The 26288-nt window shown below is 34.4% G+C and overlaps 3 protein-coding genes across 3 annotated transcripts; 2 read left to right on the top strand and 1 right to left on the bottom strand.

The window, feature by feature from the left end:
• Positions 1-1819: 1819 nt before the first annotated feature.
• LOC130813707 (KH domain-containing protein HEN4) lies at positions 1820-7998 on the bottom strand. Its single transcript, XM_057679553.1, has 7 exons — positions 7194-7998; positions 5614-6003; positions 4929-5180; positions 3350-3733; positions 3127-3218; positions 2687-2789; positions 1820-2553 (listed from the first exon to the last, which is right to left on the bottom strand). Exons 1-7 carry the CDS (start codon positions 7881-7883, stop codon positions 2413-2415), a joined length of 2052 nt encoding a protein of 683 aa, XP_057535536.1. The 5' UTR covers positions 7884-7998; the 3' UTR covers positions 1820-2412.
• A 2069-nt stretch (positions 7999-10067) lies between these two features.
• Positions 10068-20308, top strand: LOC130812648 (uncharacterized protein At3g06530). The gene is made up of 5 exons (XM_057678189.1): positions 10068-10364; positions 11938-17572; positions 17674-18103; positions 19301-19543; positions 19919-20308. The coding sequence occupies exons 1-4, from the start codon at positions 10202-10204 to the stop codon at positions 19529-19531; spliced, it is 6459 nt and encodes a 2152-aa protein (XP_057534172.1). The 5' UTR covers positions 10068-10201; the 3' UTR covers positions 19532-19543; positions 19919-20308.
• A 1317-nt stretch (positions 20309-21625) lies between these two features.
• On the top strand, positions 21626-24128 carry LOC130813220 (uncharacterized). Its single transcript, XM_057678996.1, has 2 exons — positions 21626-21928; positions 22602-24128. The coding sequence occupies exons 1-2, from the start codon at positions 21651-21653 to the stop codon at positions 22672-22674; spliced, it is 351 nt and encodes a 116-aa protein (XP_057534979.1). The 5' UTR covers positions 21626-21650; the 3' UTR covers positions 22675-24128.
• The last annotated feature ends 2160 nt before the right edge of the window (positions 24129-26288 follow it).

Consider the following 26288-nt stretch of genomic DNA (forward strand, 5'->3'; position numbering starts at 1 on the left):
CTATTGGAATTAAGGTTTTTTCTAAAATTTATTTTTTAAAAAAAAAAATTTCAACTTTTTTTAAAAAAAAGGGTTTTCTATCATATACATTAGGTGTAATATGTTTAAGTATTTCTTTCTTCACAGATCCTTCTATAAAACGGTCTCACTGTGAGATATGCTTTATACTTAGGTTAAATAGTCTAATAGTAGAAACTTTTAGCTTATAAGCTTCTTGTTTTGAGGTCGCTGAGACAATCTCATACAAGACGAGTTGTTCAATCTTATGACAACAAATTTGTTAAAAATATATCATGTTAATTAATTTTAAAGATTATTTTTATATTTTATCCTTGATTTATTTAATTCTCATTATTTCATATTACTTTATGAGTCTAATTCTATAATTGATCTTGTACAAACTTAATATGTTTGTGTGAAAAGGAAAAATGAGATTGTAAAATCTATGCACCTGAAATAAACTTAGGAATTATTATTAGTTAGTTATTTCACTTACTCATAAGAAAAAATACTGCATATCTTAGAAAAATAATTTTAAAAAAAACTCAGAGATCATTTGATTGACGTGAAATAAATTTTTGTGATAATTTATAATTTTTTATTAGTTATTTCACTTACTCAGTTTTAAGGAATTAGACTATGAGTTTTTTTAGTTGACTCTCGAAATAAATTCTAACCAAAAAATTTAAAATTTTGCAACATAATTCTTTTGTTTAATTACTTAGATATGTTTTTTCTTGTTTTGGTGAACATTAGAATTTTAAATAGACACGTGAATTTGGAGTTACCGGCATCCCTTGATAATTTATTTTTCATATTATGTGAAAGTTTTCATTTCCTATGTTTGCCCAAAAAATTAAACCAAATTAAATGTACAAATAAACAATTAAAAAAAATCAAAAGAATTAAAAAACAACAAAACGACCTTCATATTGTTTGATAGATCACGAGAATTTACATTCGACCCTAAAATTTACATTACCAAGAAAACATAATTACTGAAATTTTACGCTTCATAAGAAAGTTGAATCATTTAACAACCAAGTTTAGTCTTGTATTGAACCATAATATTATGTTAAAACTTACAATTAGTAGTATATACAAACAATTTATTTCAAGTAAAACTTGTTTCATGTAGAAATATTCTTCATTTTTCAATTATTGCTTTGACAAATTTCAAAGATTTATCTGAGTTAGATATAAATATTTTTAGAAGCAATTATCAAGTTTTTTTAATCTAAATTTCAAAAAACTTGAGAAGTTGTCTTGAGAGAGGTCCCTCAAATACATGGACATACTTGCTCTAAATGCTAATTTGAAAACACAACATGAGCAATCTATTATTGACTTGAATAAGAGACTTGATCATGGCCAAGTAAATATTTACATGAAACAAAATTGAAATCTCAAAACTAATACTTTGTGAAAAACCGTCTTTCAATAAAATGACCTCAAAATAAGGAGTTTTCATATTCATAATTTGTATTAATTAAACTGTTTAACTCATATATAGAACGTGTTTTACAATAATATAACAATTTATAATCTTAAAAACATTAAAAATCAAGTTTAACAACATTTGAATAGGATCATGGATTCTATTCACAACACACCAAGTATTTGGATTAGAAGAGAAACATAGACATATTGTTTCATAAGTTTCATTATATTCGGCAACAATGATCAGGAAATAAAATCTTGAAAATTAAGCAGAAACAAAAAGAAATATCCCCATATATTACTCTCAATGTCCCTACAAATTTGTGTTATAGACATTTAATGGGACTTCTCGAGTCGGGAGACTCTTTTGGCCGCACTCTCCTTTATAGGTATGAGTTGCCGCCGTCCTTCCTTCCCCAGACCCCGTCCATAGTTTTTTTATGAGCGGAATACACTAGGTAGAATGATGATGATGACAACATTTGATGGGAAACCAAGAAAAACAAAAACAAAAATAAATATCGTAAAGCAGTGAAAGATGTGTGTAAATGAGATGAAAATATAATTTAAATGCCGTCGATGAAAATAAAAAAAGGAATATAGATCACGGCACATGGCTAAAAATTAAATTCTAGAATACAAAAAAATTTAAGCTGTGCATATGTTCACACTAAATGATCAATTCTATTTTAATATATGTACAATTACATTCTACTATCTCCCAAAACAAAATCAGTGAGTGCATTCTATTTCTATGACAATATTTCAAGAGTCTTCAAGACAGGAATAGAAGAATAAAAGCCGTACATTGGCCAAAAATAAATAGATCAATGTAAATACTACATCATTTTATGGAGCTTTGGCTCAGAAACGTTTATTCAAAAATCGCAAAATTGGGGATAAGTGGATAACAACGGGGTTAGCATGAAATGAATTCAACTTCGTTCTTATTTGGCGAATTGTATTACTGTTTCAAAATGCTTGACCGCAAAGGATGAACGCTTGTACAAGGCTTTGAGCTGCATATAGCTGATGTGGGGTTCCTGATATTATGATGTGCCCTTCCGTAGCCCCAGGCTTCGGATCATGAATAGTTACATCCGCTCCAGAGAACTGTAAGAAAAATATAGGGTATGAATCATCACAAATGCAAAAGGCTAAAACATCTACATTAAAAAACTCACAAAAAACAGTGTGCTACAGAGAACGAGGAGTAGAGTACTTAATGTTGCTGTTCCGAACTCACCTGTGTAATATGACCAAGATTGGTTTTGTTTTCTCCGTAAACATGAGGTAGCAAAATTTGTGGAATTACAACTTCAACCGATGTCATTCTCAGCATCTGAGCACTGCACCATGAAGAAAAACCAACTAAGATGATCGCAAAGCAAGAGTTATATTTTTTCCGAAAAGTAGACTTCGGTTGGCCTCTTTCGGGGAAACTATCTATATGTATCCTTTTCCCCAAAGCCTTGTAACTCTGGTTTCTCTTGATTTAATATAACTGCCGCAGGTGTTATTCAAAGAAAAAAAAGCAACCTTATGATTTCTAGAGTAGCAATGAGCAAACTAGCTCGATATATAACAACTATGCAGGCACAAAACTACTAAAATCCTTCAACCATGAATTGTGTTATTGCCTAGTTTTAGTATAGAAAGTACATAATAGCAGAAACGCAGCTTCACCTTTCGTTATTATTTGCTAGTATATTTGTAGACCCAGACCCGGGCCCGGGCCCTACATCAGAAAATCTGCCAGAGTTTCTGTAGTCAACTGCCTGGAAAATGTAAGTTAGGCAAAAGTCAGTGATCAATGTCTAATATAAGTTGATTCACCAAAATAACAGAGCATTTACTCGGGGATGCCACATTTTAGGAAAAGGAACTAAAATATCATTAGAACATTTACCTGGGGATGCCATATATTAGGGGACGGAGGCCGTTCAAATGACGAGCCATATGAACCTCTATCACCACCATAATGATAGCGATCAAGCTCACCATTAGCTACATCAATTCTATCCAAATCATTTGAAAATGATGGATGTGCGTGCACTTGACCAGCAGAGCGGTAGTCATATGCATTAGGCAATCCAGCCGGTGATTGATAACGACCTGGAGAAGCCTGATCATGCCTCGGCCGAAATGAAGGAGATGATGACTCCTGATAGTTAGAGAAGTAAGGTGAGCTACTGACATGAGAAAAGTGGCGTTTTACTGGAAATAAAATTTCTCGAAGCCTACTAGTAATCTGATATAAAGCATCCTGGACTGACTGCAAGCTCCCAATGACCTGAAAAATTTGTTATATCATTAATATATAATTAAGAACTTGATTAGTCAGTAAGTTGCACAACAAAAACATGTTTGAATTAAACCCTATAGCATAGACAATATAAAACAATCCATGGACAACGCTTTGTACAAGTCAGCGAAAATATGTCATTCGCTTCTTTTTTCTGGACCCCATGTTATTGGGATCAATGTTACACGAAATTTTTTGATTCGAAATGAGAAACTAAGCAAGAAAAAAGACACGTTGTCTAGTGTTTTTGAAATAAAGGAAATGAAATTCAAAGCTAAAATAGGACCATGGTGTTATTCAAATACATTGATAATAAGTAGGTAATATAACCATAACACTAATACTACAACAGAGCCGTAATCCCAAAAGTAAAACATAATATAGCCATAGAAAAAAACGTAAAAGAGATATGTTTTTCCATCTTGATGCAAACGAGAAACGGAAATGTAAATTCAGTGTTTAGATTCGAGTTTCTGTACCATTTCGGTACGAACAGTTCGAAATGCAATACGGGGTATAGTTTCATATTTCGCATATCGCGTTTCAATGGTAGGGATTGAAAATTTGACATTGTTGTGGGCTATTTTATTTTTAAGGAGGGTAGAAGGGACGGGTGTGAGGCATATCTGACCCAGGCATCAGCTAAACCAGAACATGATAAAAGCTAGGCTGCATTCCCTTAAATAATTCAGGGGGTAAACTTTAAAGGGTAAGGAATCCTGAAGGATTTGTTAAGGGGGTAATTCTTTTTCTTTAGAAATTTGGCACTGGTACAAGAGTAAAGATGAAGAAATTGAGTGAAGAAAAAAACTTTGTTGATCAAGTAACTCACTTGATAAGATGAATGTGTGGCATAGTGCAAAAGCAAGACTGCATCGCATCACAATGGCTAAGTTGTAAAGGTTTTCAAAAAAAAAAAACAGATGTTTCTCATGTTGTAAAGGCGTAAAAAGCCATAGTATGTTGAGGGTGCAATAGTTAGTCAGTTACTAGCCTTCCCCCCTCCCTTTCTTTCTTTGTTTAGGTAACACAATATCCTTTAAGTTTATATCCCCAGTCCATAAATTATCAGAACTTTTCCATGCCTGATTTTTAGCTTCTGATTCCTATAAATCCTGAGAACCCTAAACAGGAAAAGTTCCATCAAGAAAAAAATTAGTATATTCATTCGCCAAAATATTACCTGTACAAGTTCATCATTCTGAGTTTTAAAGTTCAGGCCATTTTCCCTGTCAAAAATTCGAATACTAGCACCAGTAAGTCTTCTCATTTCAGTAATAATGATGCCTCCTTTGCCCAACAAGCAACCTATATGTTGTGAATGAACAAGAAGCCGAGCAGTAACTGAGGCACCTGGTTCAAATCTGACCTCTGCTAATCTGCTATGCACACGAATGAGAGCATCCTGAGCAGGAGAGCACTTCAGATCCATACTCTGTTAATATACATGAAATAATAAAAATGTGATTTTCAGGGACATAATTCCATAAATATTTCGTATCAAATCAAATTTGGATTTCGATTTTATTAGTCAATGACCCACATTTAACAAAACTAGTTCCTCTAATGGTAATGCAAATACTCCTTTACCAATACTCATGAGCACAATTTCCAAATAAAAAAGAACTTCACCCTTTTGTAACACCCAAAAATCTAGCAGATAAAGCAACAATTGTCGATTTCAGGTAAATGATAGGTCCGCTGTTTAAGAAAGATCCAGAAACTAAATTTTAGATCTTTTGAGTGTAAGAACATGATCTGATGAAAACAGTATCTAATTGTCATCACAACTGATCCTCACAAAGTATGAACAAGGCAACAAGTATGAATGGAGCTGCACACAAAAAATAAATTTAGTAGGTACTTGCCTCCCGTGCTGATATGTAAACAATCCACTCATCTGCATCAGGAGCAACAAGATCACCAAGCTTGATTGATGCCCCAGTTTTCTTTTGAATTGCATTTACAATAGAACCACCTTTTCCTGTCAAGATTCCAAATTTATCCCCTGGGCATAGCAATCTAAAAACAACATCTTCTTCTGGAATCATCCAATGGTTATGTACAATATTTTCAGAAGCTGAAGCTGTTGTGAAGCTCCTGGAGTGATGATCAGTGATAAGTTCGCCTCTATGAAGAAAAGAATCTGTCTGGCTAGCACTGTTAGCTCCTTGTAACATATCAGCTCTAGGGTGCTCCTGAAGACAACTTGAAACAGATAAGAGAGCTTTCTTGACAGCTTGAAAATTTCCTGTCATCTATAAATCAACCAAAGCATTAATATCATGCACGAGGAGAAATGCCACAGCTATGACAGAATGGACTAGAAAGAAAAATATATTAGGCCGCAGAAGAGACATGGTTCAGTTTAATTTAAGTTGGCCTAATTATGCACAACAGACAATAAAAGGCACCAAACCAATAGAAACTGCAAGTTTCACAGACATCAAGGGAACCAACTTTGACAATAATCCATACAAATCAAAAATTCCACCGTACCAAGATAAGCACAAGGTATAGCCCTCATAAACTGATACACATTGCACTATTGCAAGAGTTTGTCAGCACATGATGTGCAATAGAAGTATTGGTTAGCCTATTTTAAATTTTAGAATCTGATTCTCACACAGAGAAATAGAAGAAAATATACTAGAAAGCCTCATCAATTTCTGCGAACTCTAATATAACTTGACAAATCCACATCCTAATAGAGACAGAGGCGACAGGCTGTCTCAGTCGTGATCAAAATATAGCATCATCAATCTCCATACTCCATTCTTTAAATTTAAGCTAATCCCTAACTTCGTACTTGTAGCAGAAGAGATACTAATGGCTCACTTGAAAGGGGAAAACATGTAAAGTAACAAAGGGAGCTACAAAGACTTAGCAATGACAAGATCATGTTGACATCCAGCACCACTGGCACAGGTATGGCCTCCTCCAAGGAATAATAGTTCATAGCAGGAATGAATTCCACCTTTTTTAGGACTCATAAACCCAATCCATTCTATACCATGACAGTGTTTAGTAAATGGACAACTGAGCAAAAATAGCTCAGATGGAGCACAGAAAATTCGCTCTTGAGGGTGTTTAGATAATTGGTCAAATTATTTGCTCTAATCCAGTGTCAACAATTACCTAGCTAACAATATGACTTCATAATTAGCCAATTGTCCTAGATCAGCATACAATAGCATAAATATCACAAAATAATCAACTAACAAAAGCTAACCACCAAACATGGCAAATATCTTTTGGGGAGCCGGAAGAAATGGCCATCATCTAATAGACAGCCAAAAGATTATTCTTTACATCGACAACCACAAATAATCAAAATTACTAAAATCAACAAAACAGAAAAGGCGTACTTCCATTTTCTACATATAAAATACTAATCTTTTAGTGATAAAGACCGCAACTGCAGAAAAAGTGAAGAGAAGAAATTGACCTGAATGAGTTCCTCCCCAGGTGAAGCACAAGCAGGAATTTGCTCTCTAGGCAAAATCCTAATTTGAGCACCACTTTCTTGTCTGATTTTCTCCACAATTTTTCCCCCTCTTCCAATAACACACCCAACTTGATGGATTGGCGCCAATAATCTACAAACTACATTATTATTATTATTATTATTATTATTATTATTATTATTATTTTTATTATTATTATTATTATTATTATTATTATTATTATTATTATTATTATTGTTATTGTTATTGTTATTCTCATTCTCATTTCCATTATTATGTTTCCTCTCTTCTTCACTTCTCTCTTCATCCACCTTCAAAATCCTCTCAAACACCTTCAGTAACGCAAATTGCGCCGCCGATCCCTCTTCTCTATCGTCATTAGGGTTAAGGGTTTTGGAATCGGCAACAATGAGGATTACTCGTTCTTCGTAGCACGCAAAAGGGGAAATCTCATCGACAATGCGAATTCGTGCTCCAGTATCTTCTCGAAGTTGTTGAATCACGGCGCCGCCTTTACCAATTACTCCACCGACTTTAGCTGCAGGACAAAGGATTCGAAATTGGGTTTCGCCGGTAATCGAGGGTTTAGTATGTTGTTGAGAAATTGGTGTATAGTTAGAGTGAGATGGATGATGAGTTTGGTGGCGTTTATGAGAGAATTGAGCTTCCATTGTTGATTGATGATGGAAGTTTTTTTTTGGAGGTTTTTGGAGTGGAGTGGTCCACAGTTAACAAACTTCAAATGGGGTTTTGACTTTTGATTTTTAAGTCAAAACCCTAACCCTCTCGTGTTTTGGATTTTACGCTTTAAGTTCACATCAACTCTTATATAAAAGGCAAATTCTTGTGAGACCGTCTCTAATTAGGCTGATCTAAGTATTGCACGCTTACTTGGTTGATATTAAAAGTATTGTAAATAAGTATTAAGAATACAGTAAGAAAATATTAAGAATGATGTAAGTAGGTTTTTAAGGATGATTTAAGTTAAAGATAGTGTAAGTAGACATTTAAAACACAATAATTAGACATTAAGTTTTAATGGGTAGAACTCAGAAGACCAGTTATTTATAAAATCGTCTCACTATTGAACGAGTCTATAAAATTAGTTTATTTTTCTAATTGATATTTACTTTATTACCTTTATATTGTAAGTGATTAATACTATTGGGATGTTTGTCCAATGATATCTAGTAACTGATTAGGGTAATTGCAATAACTAATTAGAATGACTAGTTTGATCAACTAGTTTTATGAGTTAGTTTGACCTGTTGATTTTGATCACACTTTTAAGAACAACTTCTTCAAAAATAGATTATTCTTAACAATAAGGCATAAATTTTTTTCCAATCAGTTAATTGACCAATACACTAGCATTTGAGGATTTGATCACCCAACTTTCTACTTGTTCCAAGATAAACTAATCCAATATATTATGCCAAAAAATCTCTGTGATCATTTAAAAACTATGAGGGATCCCGTTAACTCTTTAAGATTATAATTAATCAATACGAGATTATAAGTAATTACTTTAAAAATATAAAAAAATCACTTTAAAACTATAAATAGTTACTTTAAATTATAATTAATCACTTTAAAAATATAAATAATTACTTTAGTGTAATTATACATTACAATGACTATACTATCCCAATAGTAATGATGCTATCGTAAGATCATCTGAGAATACACAAATTCTTAAATGAGGTAATCTAATGATGAAAATATTTTTATTAGGCTGACCCACGTACATTTAATTTATTAAAGTGATTATGTATAATTTGAAGGTGATAGAAAAAGAAGTTTATTATATATAGAGTAAGACATGAGTCGTTGAGAATATGGTTAAACACAAAATCTTGTTAGAGATCATCTTTAATTGGGCGGACCTATTATATATTTTTTAAAAATATTGTAAGTATGCATTAAAAATAATGTAAGTAGACATTTAAGATATTGGAAGTAAGCACTAAAGATACGGTAAGTAAGCATTAAAAATACAATAAGTAAGCATTAACTTTAAATGAGTTGGGCAGTGGCGGACCTAAGATTTGAAACATGAGGTTATGAGGTTGACAAAAGCGTCTTGATTGTCATTAACAAGTAAATAAAATCTAAATTATCATAGTCTAAAGCAAATCAAAATTCTAATTCATAAAAAATTAAAACAAATAATACCCAAATCTAACAAAAAATTTTTTTTATCATCATTTTAGGCAATATAAAATTAAACCCAAATAAAAAATACTCATAAATTGCAATTTACACATATAAAATTGATGTTATCATAAAATTATACCCAAAGCAGACTGTTGACGTGTAGATGCAATGACCCGGCGATTCATGGACGTTCACCTCGACAGGCCGCAGTAGAGGTCAGCAAGTGTGGCGTGAGGTGGCAATAGGAAACCAAGAGGAGGTCGAGGGAGGAAGAACCAAAGAAGCAGGGTCGATATATCAAATATTATAGAGAAACTAAATAGTCAATAATTTTCTTCCTTTAATAGTCATTAATTGTAATTGCTTTCAAAAAGTATTTGTAGTAATAAGGTCAAAATAAAAAATTATTAAATATAAGTGTTGTAGCCTGGTGATACTAAAGTATCAATATTTATCAATAGGTCTGGGTTTGAGACCTAAGTATTACATCTTAAATTTTCTTTTAATAAAGTTGTACATGCAATCCCACCACATACATTAGATTCGCCAATAATTGAGATTGAAATACGTCTTTTAAAAAGACGGTTTTTCAAAAGACTAGCTCAGGGTTAAAACCAATTGACTTAAGATAGTAGACATCGGCCCATATTTATTAAGGTCCAAATGATGGGCTTTTTTCGTATCACTTTTTTTCCAGAAGTAATTATTGGTTTTTCAAGGGTGTGGAAGTATTGATTAAAATGTTTCCTTTTCTCTAACCCTAGTAGGATTGCTGTATTCTGTAAGCTTTATTCTCTGTTTTTCTTCCCCATTTTTGTCACAAGCAGCAATAATGGCGGCAACCTCCATAGCATCACAACTACAAGCTCTAAAATCGTTAGTAAAAGCTGATACAGAAGTGCCCAAAAGGCCTTTTACGCGACCCTCCCTTTTATTCAATCCTAAAGAGGCTGCTGACATTGACATTCATACCATTTTCAGCATTGCTTTATCTGGTTCGTACGAGTTTCCTTTCACTTTCAACATTTTTTGTTTAAATCCTATGAAATTTCCTACAAGTTTAAGTCTTTAGTTTAAATGGGCACTTTTTTTGTTATTCTTGCGTGTAAATTCACTTTTATTTACTTTTATGAGAACTTGGAGTTCTGTTTGCCACCATGTGGTTTATGGTTTAAGTTTATGTTGATTGAGGGAATGTTTCACAGTTCTTGTAATGGCTGAACATAAAGGATATATTTCTTTTTGAATTTAGTTAGGAGTAAAGGTGTTTTTTTTAACAAAATGAGGATTGGATGAACTAAGTAAGTTTCTTATGGTGTGCTGCTGGGTTTAAATTAAATTACTATTGAGAAAAAGATGAAATTGAGTTTTAATTTGATGGATATCCTTATATGGAGTTGCCAATTGTAAGATGTTTTTTTGGAGATAAATGTTTGTGATATTGTGATCGTGTTACACAGTTAGCTGGCTGATTCATTATGGAAATTCGTGATTTGCTCAAATAATTCATGTTTTCCGATTTGCCATTCGCGAGGAAGTTAGCGAATCATGTGACAGTGATTGTGATTGTGATTGTTTGCAGGTTAGACTTAAAACGTTGTTAAAAGGGTATGTAAAATACACCAATGAGTTAGATTTTGTAATGAATCATTATAATTCACTGAAATATAAAAAAATGTGATCGAGGATGGAGCAATATTTACTGTTTTAACGTGTAGAGAGGAGTGTAACATGTTACTCCGCAAATTCAAAGGGAGGGAAGAATATGTGTTATGCTAAGGTCTACTCTAAGGGTGTGTTTGGTATGCATTTTTTTAGATCAAGTAAGGGAAACAGACCAACAAATCCATTACTTTGCATTTGTTAAGATAATTAGGTAACTGTTTCCGTTTCCTTTTGGTAATTAACTCCTTCAATTTGTTTTCACTCTCAAAGCTCCGGTAACACTTTTTATAAAAAAGTGTTTCCGTTACATAATTATACAAAACAATTAACAACAATAACCTTTATCATTTCCCTTACCCTCCTTAACACTATTACACTATGTTTGAATAACAAATTTAGAGAGAAAAGAAAGGGAGGGAAGCGGAAGGAAGGGAAGAGAAATGGAAGGGAAATAGCTTTTGTTTTTATAGGAGGGAATGGAAGGGAAAGGAAGGGAGATGGGCTTCAAATCTTTTCAACTTTGGAGAGATTGAAACCTTAACAAAAAGTATCCATCAAATCCTTCTAATTTCCTCCCCTCTAAATCCCTTCACTCCCATTTTGCTATCCAAACAAGGGATTCTTTCTCCATCCAAATCCCCCTTCCTATTCCTCCATTTTCTTTTATCCAAACACACCCTAAGAGTTCCCTTTCCATTCCCTTTCCACTTGTTATATCAAACAGATAGATTGTTCTTATTCGTAAAATGTGGTTTGACATGATCTAATGCTTTTGATAATGATTTTTTGTTATTCTAGCAAGATGGACACTTTAAAGCTGAATTTGTTTTTTCTGATAATTTTTTAGTTCTCTTTATGAACTTGTGGGTGTTAGCTAATGTGCTATTCTTCTTTTATATGTAGGTTTGGAAGTGCTAGAAAATATTGATGAGAGGTTCAGAAACCACAAACATGATCTGTTTAGTCACAAAAGCAGAGAATTGGATAGGGAGTTGATGGGGATTGAAGAAAATAATCGTATTAATGCATCCATCAGTTCTTATCTGCGCTTGCTTTCTGGACATTTTGAATCACCTTCTGCATTTAAGACACTGGAGTACTTGATTCGTCGATATAAGATTCATGTTTACAACTTTGAGGAGCTAATCTTGTGTTCGCTGCCTTATCATGATACACACGCTTTTGTTCGGATAGTGCAATTAATTGACTTTGGGAATACTCGCTGGAAGTTCCTTGACGCTGTTAAAGGGTCAGGGGCACCTCCTCCCAGAGAAGTTATTGTCCAGCAATGCATACGTGATATGGGTGTTCTCGAGGTTATCTGTTCTTATGGAACTCCGGCAAAGAAGCATCGGCCTGCTACTCCTGTGATCAGCTTTTGCACAGCAGTTGTGGTTGAGGTTTTGGGCTCGTTGGCGACCGTGGATAGTGATATTGTGAAGAGGATTCTTCCCTTTTTGAATTCTGGTCTGCAGTCTAGGGGTTTAGGGTCTTCAGACTATAAAGCTGGCACTTTGATGATTGTTGGTCTATTAGCAAACAGAGTATCATTGTCTCCCAAGCTAGTCCACAGCTTGGTTCGGTCAGTGGCTGAATTGGCACAGGCAGATGCACAATCATCAGCAGATTTACAGTGGGTTCAGTTATCGATTATGGCTCTAATCAACATTGTGCAGTTGCAGTTTGTTGAGACACTCCCTAAGAAGGCATTAGACGTCTTAAAAGAAATCAGAGATCTCCCCGAGATTCTTTTACAATTGACCACCGGGTTTAATATTGACAGATTTCTAACTGTGCTTTTGGAGTCCCTAATTGACTACAGTAGTTCTGACAGGCAGTGCAAGCTTGCTGTGATATCGATTCTTGAAACTGTTACTATCAGTGGCCTCGTTCGAGGTGTAGTTTTCAAGCTTCTGTCTTCATGTTTACGGTTATCTCAGAATGCTGATGGCTCAGAACTATCTGAGTCAGGAAGCTGGGCTAATCAAATTCTGCTTCTTCTCAATAAAACGTATCCAGATGAATTACGTTCTTCTGTTCATGAATTCTTGAATGACAAAAAAGTGCGACTGATGGGTGAAAATTCTGTTATTGAGGCCTTATGCAGAATGCTAGATGGAAACTTGAGATCACCTGTGGACTTCACAGAGTCGAAAATTTGGTTTGGGCTAGAACATCCAAAGGCGGAAATCAGACGGGCTACACTCTCTAATCTTGATCTGTCCTCCCTTTTTCATGGTGGGGTTATGTCAGATATGTTCATAACTGTCCGGGATGCAGTTGTGCATTGTCTCTCTGACAGTGATCTGAGTGTTGTTCATGCTGCTATATCCCTAGATAAACTGTCAAAGCTCTTAGACCCTGCTAGTTTGTTGGAGATATTTCAGAATTTGCTTCATAGATGTACTCAGATTTTGTTATCGGCTGAATCGAAGGACCGTTCTCTTGCTGGTGAGGTTGCTGTCTCATGTCTGCAGCATGTGGTTTCTTTTGCACAAGACCGAACTGATTTTGTGGAGCGAGTTGCTACAATGATACTCCCTTTCATTCTTGTTTTTCCAAAGTCAAAGAAGCTGAACTTGAAGGCCCAGGAATTGGCCAAAGAACTTAAGTGGCCTTTCTACAGGGATCTAATCCCAGCATCATCATCAGATGTTAAAAAGGAAATTAGAAAGAAATCAGGAAGGCAGTGGGTTTCTGCAGTTAATATGTCAACTGTTCGCAGCTTGGTGTGCGTTTTCTCTGAGGATTGCAATGAATTTATGCCATGGCTTATCAAATGTTGTGATGAATCTGAATTGTCAAAAACAGTATTCTTCTTGGTGCTACTACAGTCATTTATGATGCAAAATAATGCTTTTCTTCAATTTTCTATGATGTATGAAGCTTGCCATTCCTGCCTTATGGCTGAGTGGAAAAAACTCGAGCTTGATGAGAATGCTTTGCATGGTCTAGAGTTTAGTTCTCGGAATCTTGATACAGAAGACTTAAAGTTCCTAGAGGAGTTTGATGAAAGCAATCTTACACAATTGAATGCAAGAATCTTGGTTTTTGTGTATTGGAGGGCAATTAAGGCATATACCTCAGCGGTGCCAACAAATGTTGACATGGATGATGATGGAAAATGGATGAGCGTGCTGCGTGATCTTTATATCTTCTTCGCTGAATCTAATCCGAAGCACATTTTTCAGGAACACAGAAATTACCTTATTCAACATTGCAGAGTCTCTCCCATCCAATTCCTTTCAACCTTCATTAGCGTCCCAGGTGTTTCTCACCGAGTTCAAAACGAGAGTCTGCATTCATTGACTTTGCTATGTTCTCAAGCAGATGAGGGTTCAGCTATGCAGCATTTGGCTGGATTCCCTTTGATGCTTATTCCATTATCCAGTGATGTCCTGGAAGTCAGGGCTGCAGCTATGAATTATGTTGAAGAGCTTAGTAATCTGTGCTCTCGTGTGAAATTTGCAAGCAAGAAAAATGGGAGTTGTGACACTTTGAACTCTTTTATTGACGAGCTTTTGAGCTTGGTGGTGCAGCAGAAGAAGCTAATTGTGTCAGATAAGGATTTCCTTCCTTCCTTCATGGCATCAATACTTTCATCATCTTATGAGAGCCTTCTTGTGCCTCAGGATGTTGGTCAGAGGTTAGATAAGTTCACTTCTGAGAAGATACTATCTTTCATAATAGGATCAGCTATGAGATTATCTGGATATGCAAAGATGAAAGTTCTCTCCCTTCTGAAAGTGTTGGGTGGTTCCATTCTGCGCATAAAGGACGTGGAGTATCTGTTGTGTGAGCTTTTGAAGCGGTGTCACAGCTACCATTTTAGACATGATAAGTCACGTGAAGCATTGTCGACCATTGACGTGGAGATCCTCTGCCTTCTAATTGAGATCTGTTGCATGCCCACATCATTCGATGTGCATATTGTTGAAGATCATCTATTGCCAGCTCTATGCATTGAGGGTTTATTGCCAGATGATGTGGCTGTTGTTAAGCTATTCGTTACATTTTTACAGAATCTGAACGGAAATCTATATAGGAGTTTGAGTTCTGAGGCACAGCTAAAACTTTTCCAGCAATTAGTTGTTCTTTACCATGACACTAACATTGATGTACATGATGCCATTAGAGAAGCTTTGTTGCGTTTGGATGTTTCTTCTTCAACTGTTGCCAAGCTATTAAAAACTGTCCTCGAATTTGAAGGTGACTTTATGGGTTCCTCAAACCAGAAGAAGAAATCTAAGAAGCATAATCATACTTCGTTGTTTGGAGGTCGAAGTGCATTTAGCTCTCTTAGCTCTCTACTTGATGTACTTCTGTTAAAGAAAGACCTGGGCAGCCGGGCTCTTCTCATAGAGCCTCTTTTTCAGCTTTTGGAGAAGGCCTTCTCAAACAAATGGGCCCATGAAGTTACTCAAGAGGTTTGGGTACCAGCTTCATCAGGCGTCTCTCAAACCGCATCTAGTGCATTGTCTTACATTCAGCAGACACTGTTGCTTATCCTAGAGGAGATAATTGCTTCAATCCCAACTGATACCTCAATGGACGATAGCGAATTTGGTAAATTTGATGTTTCGTTGCTTGTTGATTGTGCCCGATCTGCATCAGATGTTGCCACCTGCAATCATGTGTATTCACTATTTGCTACAATTGCCAAGGTTGAACCTGACAAGGTTTTGCACCATATCCCTGCTATTCTTGCCGTCATCAGTAAGTCATCAGTTAATCATGAGGATGCTCATTCAATACGTGTATTTGAAGGTCTTATTTCTACTGTGGTTCCTTGCTGGTTATCTAAGATGAACGGTGCAGAGAAATTGCTTCAGATTTTCGTCCATGAAATGGCTGGTGTTGCTCAGCATCGAAGGCTGTCAATATTTCTTCACCTATTAAGAGCTCTTGGAGAAAGCAGTAGTCTGGGTTCATTGCTAGTCCTCCTTTTCTGTTCATTGGTTTCAAAAGAGAGACTTTCTTCTCTTCATCATGAGAAAGACTCTTCCGAATTCATGATTTCCGTTATTCAAACAGAATGGGAGTATAATTTTGCAGAACTAATATGTGAACAGTATACTTGTATGATATGGCTCCCATCACTTGTATTTCTGCTCAAGCAATTGCAAGAAGGTCCTGATAGTAAGCAATGTATGACACTGTTGTTTTCTATGAAGTTTGTTCTCGGAAAACTGCAAGATCCTGAAGTTGCCTTCAAGCTTCAGTCTACAGAAGATATTGAAACTATCCAGGGAACACTCTCTGAGCTCATGGAGCAGGTTTTATTTTGTTGGGAACTTGTTGACTCAAATAAAAAGAAAACATCGTTTCCGGGATTTTTGAAGAAAGAGTTGAAAGAGATTGTTCATGCTGTTTTGACGAAGATTACCAATTGGATGCTTCCTTCGGCTTATTTCAAAAGCATCATTAGGTTATTGGTTCAGCCTGTTCTGGGTGCAAGGAAGAAGGCTCTACAAGTCCTTTGTAAATCTTTGAAAGATCTTGATGTTATCAGATCTAAAAAAGAAAAGGGTCAAAATATGCGCCTGAGAGGCTCGTGGGATCGTCTTGATGGAGCTGATTTAGACTCCTTTGCTGCTCTTAATCTGGAAATCTTGAAGTTAGTTGATAATTCTAAGAGTGATCTTAATGTTTCACTCAGGCTGGCAGCAATTTCAGCTTTAGAAGTGTTAGCCAACAAATTTCCTTCTGATCATACAGTATTCAGCAAATGCCTATCTAGTGTGGTGAAGAATGTGACATCTGCTGATCTTGCTGTTGCTTCTGGTTGCCTACGAACAGCTGGTGCATTAATTAGTGTTCTGGGGCCGAGGGCACTGCCCGAGCTTCCTGAAATCATGAAATATGTTCTGCAGAAGACTCGGGATGTGTCTCTATCATCTGTATACGCTGATGATAACGATAACCAGACAGCTTCTTACGATAGCCTTTTGCTGTCTGTTCTCGTCACTTTGGAGGCACTAGTGGAGAATCTTGGTGCTTTTTTGAATCCGTATCTTGGTGATATCCTAGAAATTGTGGTACTTCACCATGATTATGTATCAGAGTCTAATCAAAAACTGAAATTGAAGGCTGATAATGTTAGAAGGCTGTTCAGTGAGAAAGTTCCTGTTAGACTAGCATTACCTGCCTTGCAGAATGTGTATTCAAAGGCTGTTAAGGCAGGGGATTTGAACTTGTCCACTATTTTTGAGTTGCTCGTGAATTTTATTAGTAAAATGGACAAATTATCGGTGAAAGGTTACCATGCACACATTTTTGACCTCTGTATGCTTGCTCTCGATCTTCGTAGTCAACAACTTGCTTCTGTCAAGAATATCAATTTTGTCGAGCAACATGTCATCAGTGCATTAATTGCTTTGACAATGAAGATGACGGAGACTATGTTTAAACCTCTCTTCATTAGGTGTGTTGAATGGGTAGAGTCGAATTCAACCGAAGATAATCATACCGCGGACAAAAATATCAAAAGGGCAATTTCTTTTTATGGATTGGTGAATAAGCTCGCTGAAAATCATCGGTAAGTGTATTATGCCTATGATTTCACCGATTTGTTAGCACTTGATTCATTTTTTATATGTGGGTCTCTGAAATCTAACTGTAGGCATTAATATATTTCAGATCCCTGTTTGTGCCATATTTTAAATATCTGCTCGAGGGATCTATCGGCTATCTCACTGATGATGATGGTGGTAAGAGCGTCCATTCTAGGAAGAAAAAGAAGGCCAAACTTCAGAGTTCTGAAAGCAGAATGATCGAGGCATCCGATACCATGTCAGTGGAATCATGGCATCTAAGGGCTTTGGTCTTGTCAGCCCTGCATAAATGTTTTCGTTATGATTCTGGGAGTGTTAAACTTCTGGACTCCGCAAAATTCGAACTTCTGTTGAAGCCCATCGTTTTGCAGCTTGCTGTAAAGCCACCAGTTTATACTGCAGAGCAGGCAGACATACCATCTGTGAGTGAAGTAGATGACATATTGGTATCTTGTGCCGGTCAAATGGGAGTAACAGCCGGTTCTGATCTTCTGTGGAAGCCGCTGAACTATGAGGTAATAGCAAGTTCCTTTTTGTTTTTTTTCTATTTAAGTTACATTTTTTTCTTAGTTAAATAGTAGAAGCTAGGAATGTCAATAAAATGAGTATAAATGGAAAATTAATGAAGTATGTCTTTCTACAAAGAAAAGATGGATCGAAGTAATTGGGGTTGATGGAGTATTGAATTTATAAGGTAAGGCCTAGGGATGGACATGGGTTGAGGACCTTGTTGGAACTTGAAACCAATCCTTATTATTTAAGTGTAATATTTTGAGAATAGGTTTGGGATCGCATTTGGTTCTTGGTGGTAAAAATATGTTTCAGGTGTATTCTAAATTTTAGGACTTAGATTTGACTCTAAATCCTAATTATATGCAAAAATCTTTTTTTTTTTGAATTACTATAAACCTTCAATGATAACTTAACTATTATGATGATTACTTAACTATCATCCTATGGGCGAGATTCAGTGGGCTATAATAATGATGATGATGACGATGATTATTTAGCTATGACTTCTAAATCCTAATTATCTGCAAAAATCTTTTTTTTTTTGAATTACTATTAACCTTTGATGATTAAACTATTATGATAATTACTTAACTATGATCCTATGGGTGGGATTCAGTGGGCTAATGATGATGATGATAATTTATTACTTAACTATAACATATAATTCATCAACTTTGTTATTTTTTTTTTACTTTTTAATAATGTTAACTTATTGAGGCATTCATGTCATAAATTATGTTATGTTTATATCAAATGAATAGTTGTCAATTTAGAATGTATTGTGTAATTAATTCATTTATAGTATTCATTTCTTGTTCTCACTATAGCTCCTTTTTCATTTAATAAATATAAACATCGTACATGGTTGGATATGAAAATTAAAAGGTAAATAATACTTCAAAAAAAGTTTGGATTCATTTTTTCGGACTCCAGTTCCTCGTTAAAGGTTTAAACTTTTTTAGGTCCGAGTTATGTCACTGATATTCGACTAACTTAGCCGTTACAAATATGTGTATGTAAGTGTCCGTTTTGGCTACTTTATGAAGCATTTGCATGCTTTTGGACTATAATAGTGTCAAGAATGCCATACCATGTCAAGTATGAGGAACAAATTATAAATGCCTGTGTTAGAGTTTCCCTTCTCATTAATATCCATATTTTCGAGCTCAATATTTATCTTAACTGTGCAAATCCTGTAGGTATTAATGCAAACGCGGAGCGAAATGGTGCGTGCTCGTATTTTAGGCCTGAGAATCGTTAAATACTTGGTTGAGAATTTGAGGGAAGAGTACCTTGTGTTATTGGCGGAAACAATTCCCTTCCTTGCTGAGTTGCTGGAGGATGTCGAGTTACCAGTGAAGACCCTCGCTCAAGAAATACTCAAGGAGCTCGAGTCTATGAGTGGCGAGAACCTTCGGGAATATTTTTAACCATGCTATCAGGTACTTTTTTTGAGTTGTTTCCATTTTGGTTCTGTTGAAAACTCTTTGGGTAAAGCTAACACCTATATAGGTGCTTTTTTGACACAATTAAATGTCTTGTTTCCCTCTCAATTTCAAGATTTGGCTTACTACTACAACATTCCATTTAAAGGCGTTCAAAACAAGACTTGATGATCCGATATTTACCCGACCTTGTAACTGAACTCAATTTGATCCTACTTTAAAAATGATTTGTAGTTATGAAAAAATCAATATGGACACAATCCGATTTTAAACCGACCCGAAAGACCTAACTCGAAATTATTTTGTTCTGCCGCTATTGGAATGGTTCTATTTCTCTTGATGTATGATTCAATGAATTTTCGTGACTTGCAGTGGCTTTAAGAAAATAGAGTTGCAGAATATCCAGTTTTGTTGGCATCGCATCGTTGAAATTGATACATCAAAGTCTTCGTTATGGCAAAAGCTCTTGATGAATCTGTACCCGGTCGTTTCTGATCATCTTATAAGAGAAATCCCGAAAGATGAAGAACTTGGGAAAGTTTTACCATGGGAGTAGTCTTCTTCTAGTTATAGGAGTTGAGAACCAATTTAACGGCGAAGTTTTGAGCTTTTTTGATAGGAAGTAGGAGTTTTTGTGTTTTTGATAGCGAGTATAAGATTTGAACACTATTGTCAATTTGAATACATTCTTTGATTATCAGTGTTAAATTTTGAATATAATTAATGTAATTTATCTGGGAAATGTGCTTGATAAAATTATAATCATGCTTGTTGTACTTTTAATATTCTAGTGAAGATCAATAAATGTGATTTTAACATTCGAGCCTATACACCGGACGGTTTAAATATGTACCGTTTTCAACACCCTTTTCACTAAAGGGTGTGTTTTCTATCTCAACATCGTTTTTCCTATCTTGCTCTTCGCCCACTGGTTCTCGAGTAGGAAATTTATTAGCCAGTACGACGAGATTGTCCTAGCCCTACCCGCATCTTGTTGTGGTAGCATTGATGGTCTTAGGTGGGTGTCTAGGTTTGTGATGGCAATGCATCAGGTTTCCTTGATGACCCTACATATTCTGCCAATCTGCGACTGCCTGTAGTGAGACTGAAAGGCACTCAATGGTTTTTGTTGAACTCCGCATATTCGGATTACAATACACATTTAATGCTCATGGAAGCTCATTTGCTTAAACTAGAGTTAAGTTTACACGGTTGGGAGTAATAATAGGATTAGTGACCTTCTAAAATGTTTTCATGGTGTGCGTGAGTGAGTACGAAGTGTCCCGTAAACAATTTATATTTGTTTTTGGGCTTGTATATAATATTATATTAATTTAATGTTATATTATAAACAATCGATTTAAAAGTTGGTTGCTAGTTATCTACCAACTTTTTAGTCGCTGGTTAGCTGGTAATTAGTGACCAACTTTTTAATCGTTGGGTGGTAAATAACTAACGGTAATAAACTTTTGTAGTGGACCAACTTATTCGAATAACAAACTTGTTTGGACTTTCTCTTGGTGTAATATTTTTCATTTAAAAAATCAAATTGGACGATTGATGCAATGAATAAGATTAAATTTGCTAAATTACCTTCATCACAAGTTCATAATAACACAGTATTCATTGTCCCAATATCATTAAGTGGCTCCCACCTAAGGTAGATTTAAGGATCGTATGTACGTAATCTTAACCTTGTTATACACTTATTAGGTCAAGTCCACAACACAACATTTCATTGCGCCAATGTCATTAAGTGACTCCCACCTAGGATAGATTTGCGGATCGTATGCACACAACCTTATCCTTATTATACACTTATTAGTCATAACAAAGATGTTGTTTCCGATTGACCTTCAATAATAAACATCATATGCAAGTAATAATGTTCAATAGAACATGCTGCTGCACCAAGTCCTAAGCCAAGCCTATGCTTTTTCCTTAAAACCTTAAACTCTACCAACCAGTCTTACATGAGCCACAGAAACCAAACAATTTCACCTAGACTGTTAGCTGCAAACCACCTACTTACACATTTTACAGGACAAATTTATGGCACAATCTAACATTTTTTATTTTGATCCTTCCAATATCAAACTAAAATATGAATGATGAACAAGAAGAAGGATCATCAGCATCCTCAACATCTTCATCGACTCGACTACCTATAAGCACAGGGCCTGAAAATTTTAAGTATTCGTTCTCTTCATTTCCATCGTCTTCGCCTGCACTTTTGTCACCAGGATCATCCAATTCGTCCACTGAAAAACTCTTCAATTCTTCGAAAACTCGAGAAACAGCTGCTCTGTTAAGGTTCTCCTTGGAACATTCTAGGCCTACAGATGATTCTTCTTCTGATTCTTCGTGCTGTCTTATGGAACTGTAAGCACTCCTTAGTACTCCTTATTCCCTCATTGTCACTTATTAGTTGTAGTTTATACGGCATACAACTTGTTATTTTGCGACTAAAGCAACTGACTAGGGCTAAAAATAGTCGGGGTTAATTTATACACAAATTGTTGTGAGAGACGGTCTCTTCGAGAGATGTATTAGATATATGGGCTAAATAGTTTAATTAATTCAAATTAAAGAGAAAATAAAAATGTGAGCTTCTTGTTTTGTGATCGTCTCTTTAAGAGACGGTCTCCCGCAAGATTAGCTGTAATTTATATTCATATTCGTGTTCTAGAATTATTTTAGTCATAATTTTGGTTGATCTTTGATTGCCCTAGATTGTCTTTTTTAGTGTCACTACTTGTTCATATTATCCACCCGTGCATTCATTTTGCATATCATTCACCCGAATTTACCATAGAGTTAACGCTTTAATTGTTCTATTCGGATTTACCCAGGACTAATTTATAAGTGACCGGACTATATATTTTATCTTAAAATCCGAAGTTGCATGACCAGCTGAATTAATATTTATTAAAAAGTTCTAATTTATGGATTATTTTAAACTTTGACTAGTAATTGGGGTGATGAACTTTGCCTTTAGTGCTAATTATTCCCTCATTCACCATGCATTTGTATATTTCTTACAATGAAATTTCAGGTTGCAATGGTTTATACGTGGATGTTGTTGTTGCTGTGCTTGGAACCTTAACACGCCATCAAAACTGCACTGAACTTTGAACATAAAAGACTGGGTCGACTATATGAACCAATATATCAGCTACAATGGTTGTCCACACAGATTCGTTTTCTCCATTCATTATGATTTTCTGTAATTACCAGTTATGGAAGAAAAATCATATTCCCTCATTCCCTCCCTGTGTGTCGTCTTCAATGCACTCATTCAAGCTTTAAATATTTAATATAATTAAAATTATTAAAAAGTTGATATTGATAATCTTTAATTCATTGAATCAAATAAAATTACACTTGACTATGTTTGTTGATCCATCTAAGCATTTGTATTTTTGCTATTTTCATATTTTTACAATTATCTTTTTTAAAAGATTACACTTGAATTCTCATTTTCCAATCATTTAAAAATCTATCATCTCAACACATAAATCTTAATCTCTCATTGTTTTCAACTCCTACCAAAAGGTCATCTTTGATTTTTGTCAATCCTTTTGAATTTTCTAAACTCAAACCTTCTATTTCCTTGTTGGTTCATGTTGTTGCACATGCCTAAGAAGTATTAAAGGATTCTGTTTTTATCTTCTCACCCCTAAACTATTGCTTATGTAATCCTTTTAAATTATATCCCTCAATGCATGTTTATTGATCCATCTAAGCATAATTTATATTTTTACTACTTTTATATTTCTACAATAATCCTTTTTAAAAGCCAAATGTTCTACTCTTATTGAGTGAAGAAAGCTTCATGATCTACAAGAGAATACACAATGAAACCATTACTATAGTTAGTATAAAAACCCTTGAATATAAGACAAAAAAGATATAGTTAGGGAAAAACTAGCTGATTATTATCAGTGATAGCCCCCATCATTCGCCCAATCCCACATCGGAAAAATGGATGAGTATAGAGACCTTAATATAGCTAGACTTGCGATTGAAGAATTGCCGTGCTCAGTAACGAGAGCATATGACCTAAGTAGGGGCAATAAAGTGAATGGACAGCTTTGAATAGACTTGAATAAGTGCGAGGTTGAGGTCAATTTGTAAGGAAGGGATTGGCTTGCATATGATGCAATACAGGACTGCTGGCTTACCAGAGCAGCAGGCTTAGCTACAACACCGTCGGCTCTCAATGGCTGTAGGATGCGCTTAGCGCAAGAAGTAGTGAGGTTCCATCCGGTTTAGAAATTACTGCGACCTGCACTAATCCAAGTCCCGTTCAAATGGACTTTCACTTTTTCATTTTCACATCATTTTTTCCAAAAACCTATCGCAAGTACAATTCAATTAAAACTATATATTTTTTTGGTTAGATTTGATTCTTGGTGTCCTTTTTTTATTTTTAAAGTATTTTCCTTCCTTCGAATTACTCTGTGTTGAAAGTAATGTTTCCTCTGTTCAAAAATAGTTGCTACATAAGTTCATTATTCAAACTTATTTCATGTATTGCGGTTAATATGTACAAAAAATATAGTCAAGTGAGATTTTGTTTGAAGCGTCTAATTGTGTATTTTTGCAATATTGAATTTTTAAGATTTTTAATTATGTGGAACTCAAGATATAAATAATCAAAATGACGCATTGGATTGCGTAATAACGTAAAATGTAGCATGTATAATGGAACGTAGGAAGTAATAATAAAATAAAATATTTAAATTGTTGTGTCGATGTCAAATTTAAAAGTTTAACTTTTTGTCTTCAGATAAGATTTCACTTGACTATATTTTATCTTATATATTAAGATTAAAATATACTCCCTTCTTTTCATCATCTTAAGTGTCCCATTTACTTTATGCACTCTATTCAATTCTTAATATATCTAATTTTATATAAATAAAAATTATAAAAACTTGATATTAATCAAGTTTACATTATAACAAATCAAATAAGATCTCACATCACTATATTTTAACTTATAAATTAATAATAAAATATGATTTAAGAGTAATAGATGAATAATGTCCCAAAAGCAAATGAAACACCTAAGATGAATAGGAAAGGGTAATTATTTATATTTTTAAAGGCCTAAATTTTTGATATATTTAAAAGTTTAACCTTATTTAACTTCAAACTAATAAAGTTATCAATCCCACATCGAAAAAATAGACGGCATACAAAAGCTTAGTTAGACTTGAGATTAAATAATTGCCGTGCTCAGTAACGACAGCATGTGAGCTAAGTGTAATATGGTTGAGGTTGATTTGTGAAGAATGGATTGGCTTTGTTTATTGCAAATTGCAATTTAGGGATGCTGCCTTACCAGAGCAGCCCTTATTTATTTATTTAACTTAACCTGCCTACCTATACTTATCCAAGTCTTTCAAATGGACTTTCACTTTTTGATGGAACTTTATATTTTCCTAAAATTTATTATTGCAATTTAAATAAAATTTAGACTTATGATACGAGTTAGTGTGTTGGTTTTAAGTTTTAAAATGTTTAACCTTATTTGAACTCAATTATATTAAACATTGTGTGTCATATAATGTTTGAAAAATTACCTAGATTTCCACCTATTAATTAACCATGAATAATCTTAACTTTAAGGGGTATTTTCTTAAAATAAACCCGGTAACCGGATGACTTGCTATAACAAGTTTTATTTTAAAAAAAAGATAAATTAAAATAAAATGTCGAAACAATATTAAAAAGATGTTAAAAAAAATTTATGATTTTTTTTATTATCCAGAATTTTTTATGTAAATTTTTATAATTTCTCTCTAATTTTAAATTAATTTTCAGTTTACTTTTTTGGGAATTACCTACTATAGCAGGTCATCGGGTCATCCAAGTTTACTCTAGGCAAATACCCCTTAAAGTTGAGATTATTCATAATTAATCAATAGGTGAAATTATTGTAGGAAAATCATGAAAAAGTTGGATTATTCTAGATAATTTTTCTTATAATGTTTTATCAATGTATATCATGAGATCATATTACTATAAGATGCACTCCATAGTCTATACAATCAACTCATTTTTCTAATTGATCATTTGAGAAATTGTGTACTCTCTTTGTTGTTTTTTGTTTGTTCACTTTAGGAGAAAGAAATTTAAATAATATTATGAAGATATATATATATAGGAGAGATAAAATACAGAAAAAATGTTATTCATGTGAGATCTTGTTAGATTCGTCTTGATATAAAGTTTTTGTCATATAATTTTTATAAGTATTTATATATGTATTTAGAGATATTGAAACTCAAAATTTGCTTTGAAAAACATATATATAAAGTAAAGTGAACAAACAAAAAGAGACAAAGGGAGTATTATTTAATGGGATGAAATTCTTTACCAGAAATTGTTTATCTTTTGTCTAATTGTTATGCTATGTGAACTAGTGCTACAATAGAATCAAAGTTGGAGAAGTTTACATGGTTTCTAAAATTGGACAAATTCAAGATAACGTTTAAGAAATATTGATTGCTATGGGAAATTAGAACTCGGCTAAGTATGAATTTCATTAAAGCCAACTCGAGTTGATTTGAAACGACTCAAATTCAACTCGAGTTGGGCTTAAATAACTTCTACTTGACTCATAGTCTATCCCAAACTAAGGTCAAGCTCACTCGAGCCAATTTTAACCTATTCTTGTCTCATAGAAATTGCTTTAGGATAAAAAAATCTTATTGTACTAGCTTTGGACATA

Source organism: Amaranthus tricolor, chromosome 5 (assembly GCF_026212465.1).
Source record: "Amaranthus tricolor cultivar Red isolate AtriRed21 chromosome 5, ASM2621246v1, whole genome shotgun sequence".
Classification (NCBI taxonomy): domain Eukaryota; kingdom Viridiplantae; phylum Streptophyta; class Magnoliopsida; order Caryophyllales; family Amaranthaceae; genus Amaranthus; species Amaranthus tricolor.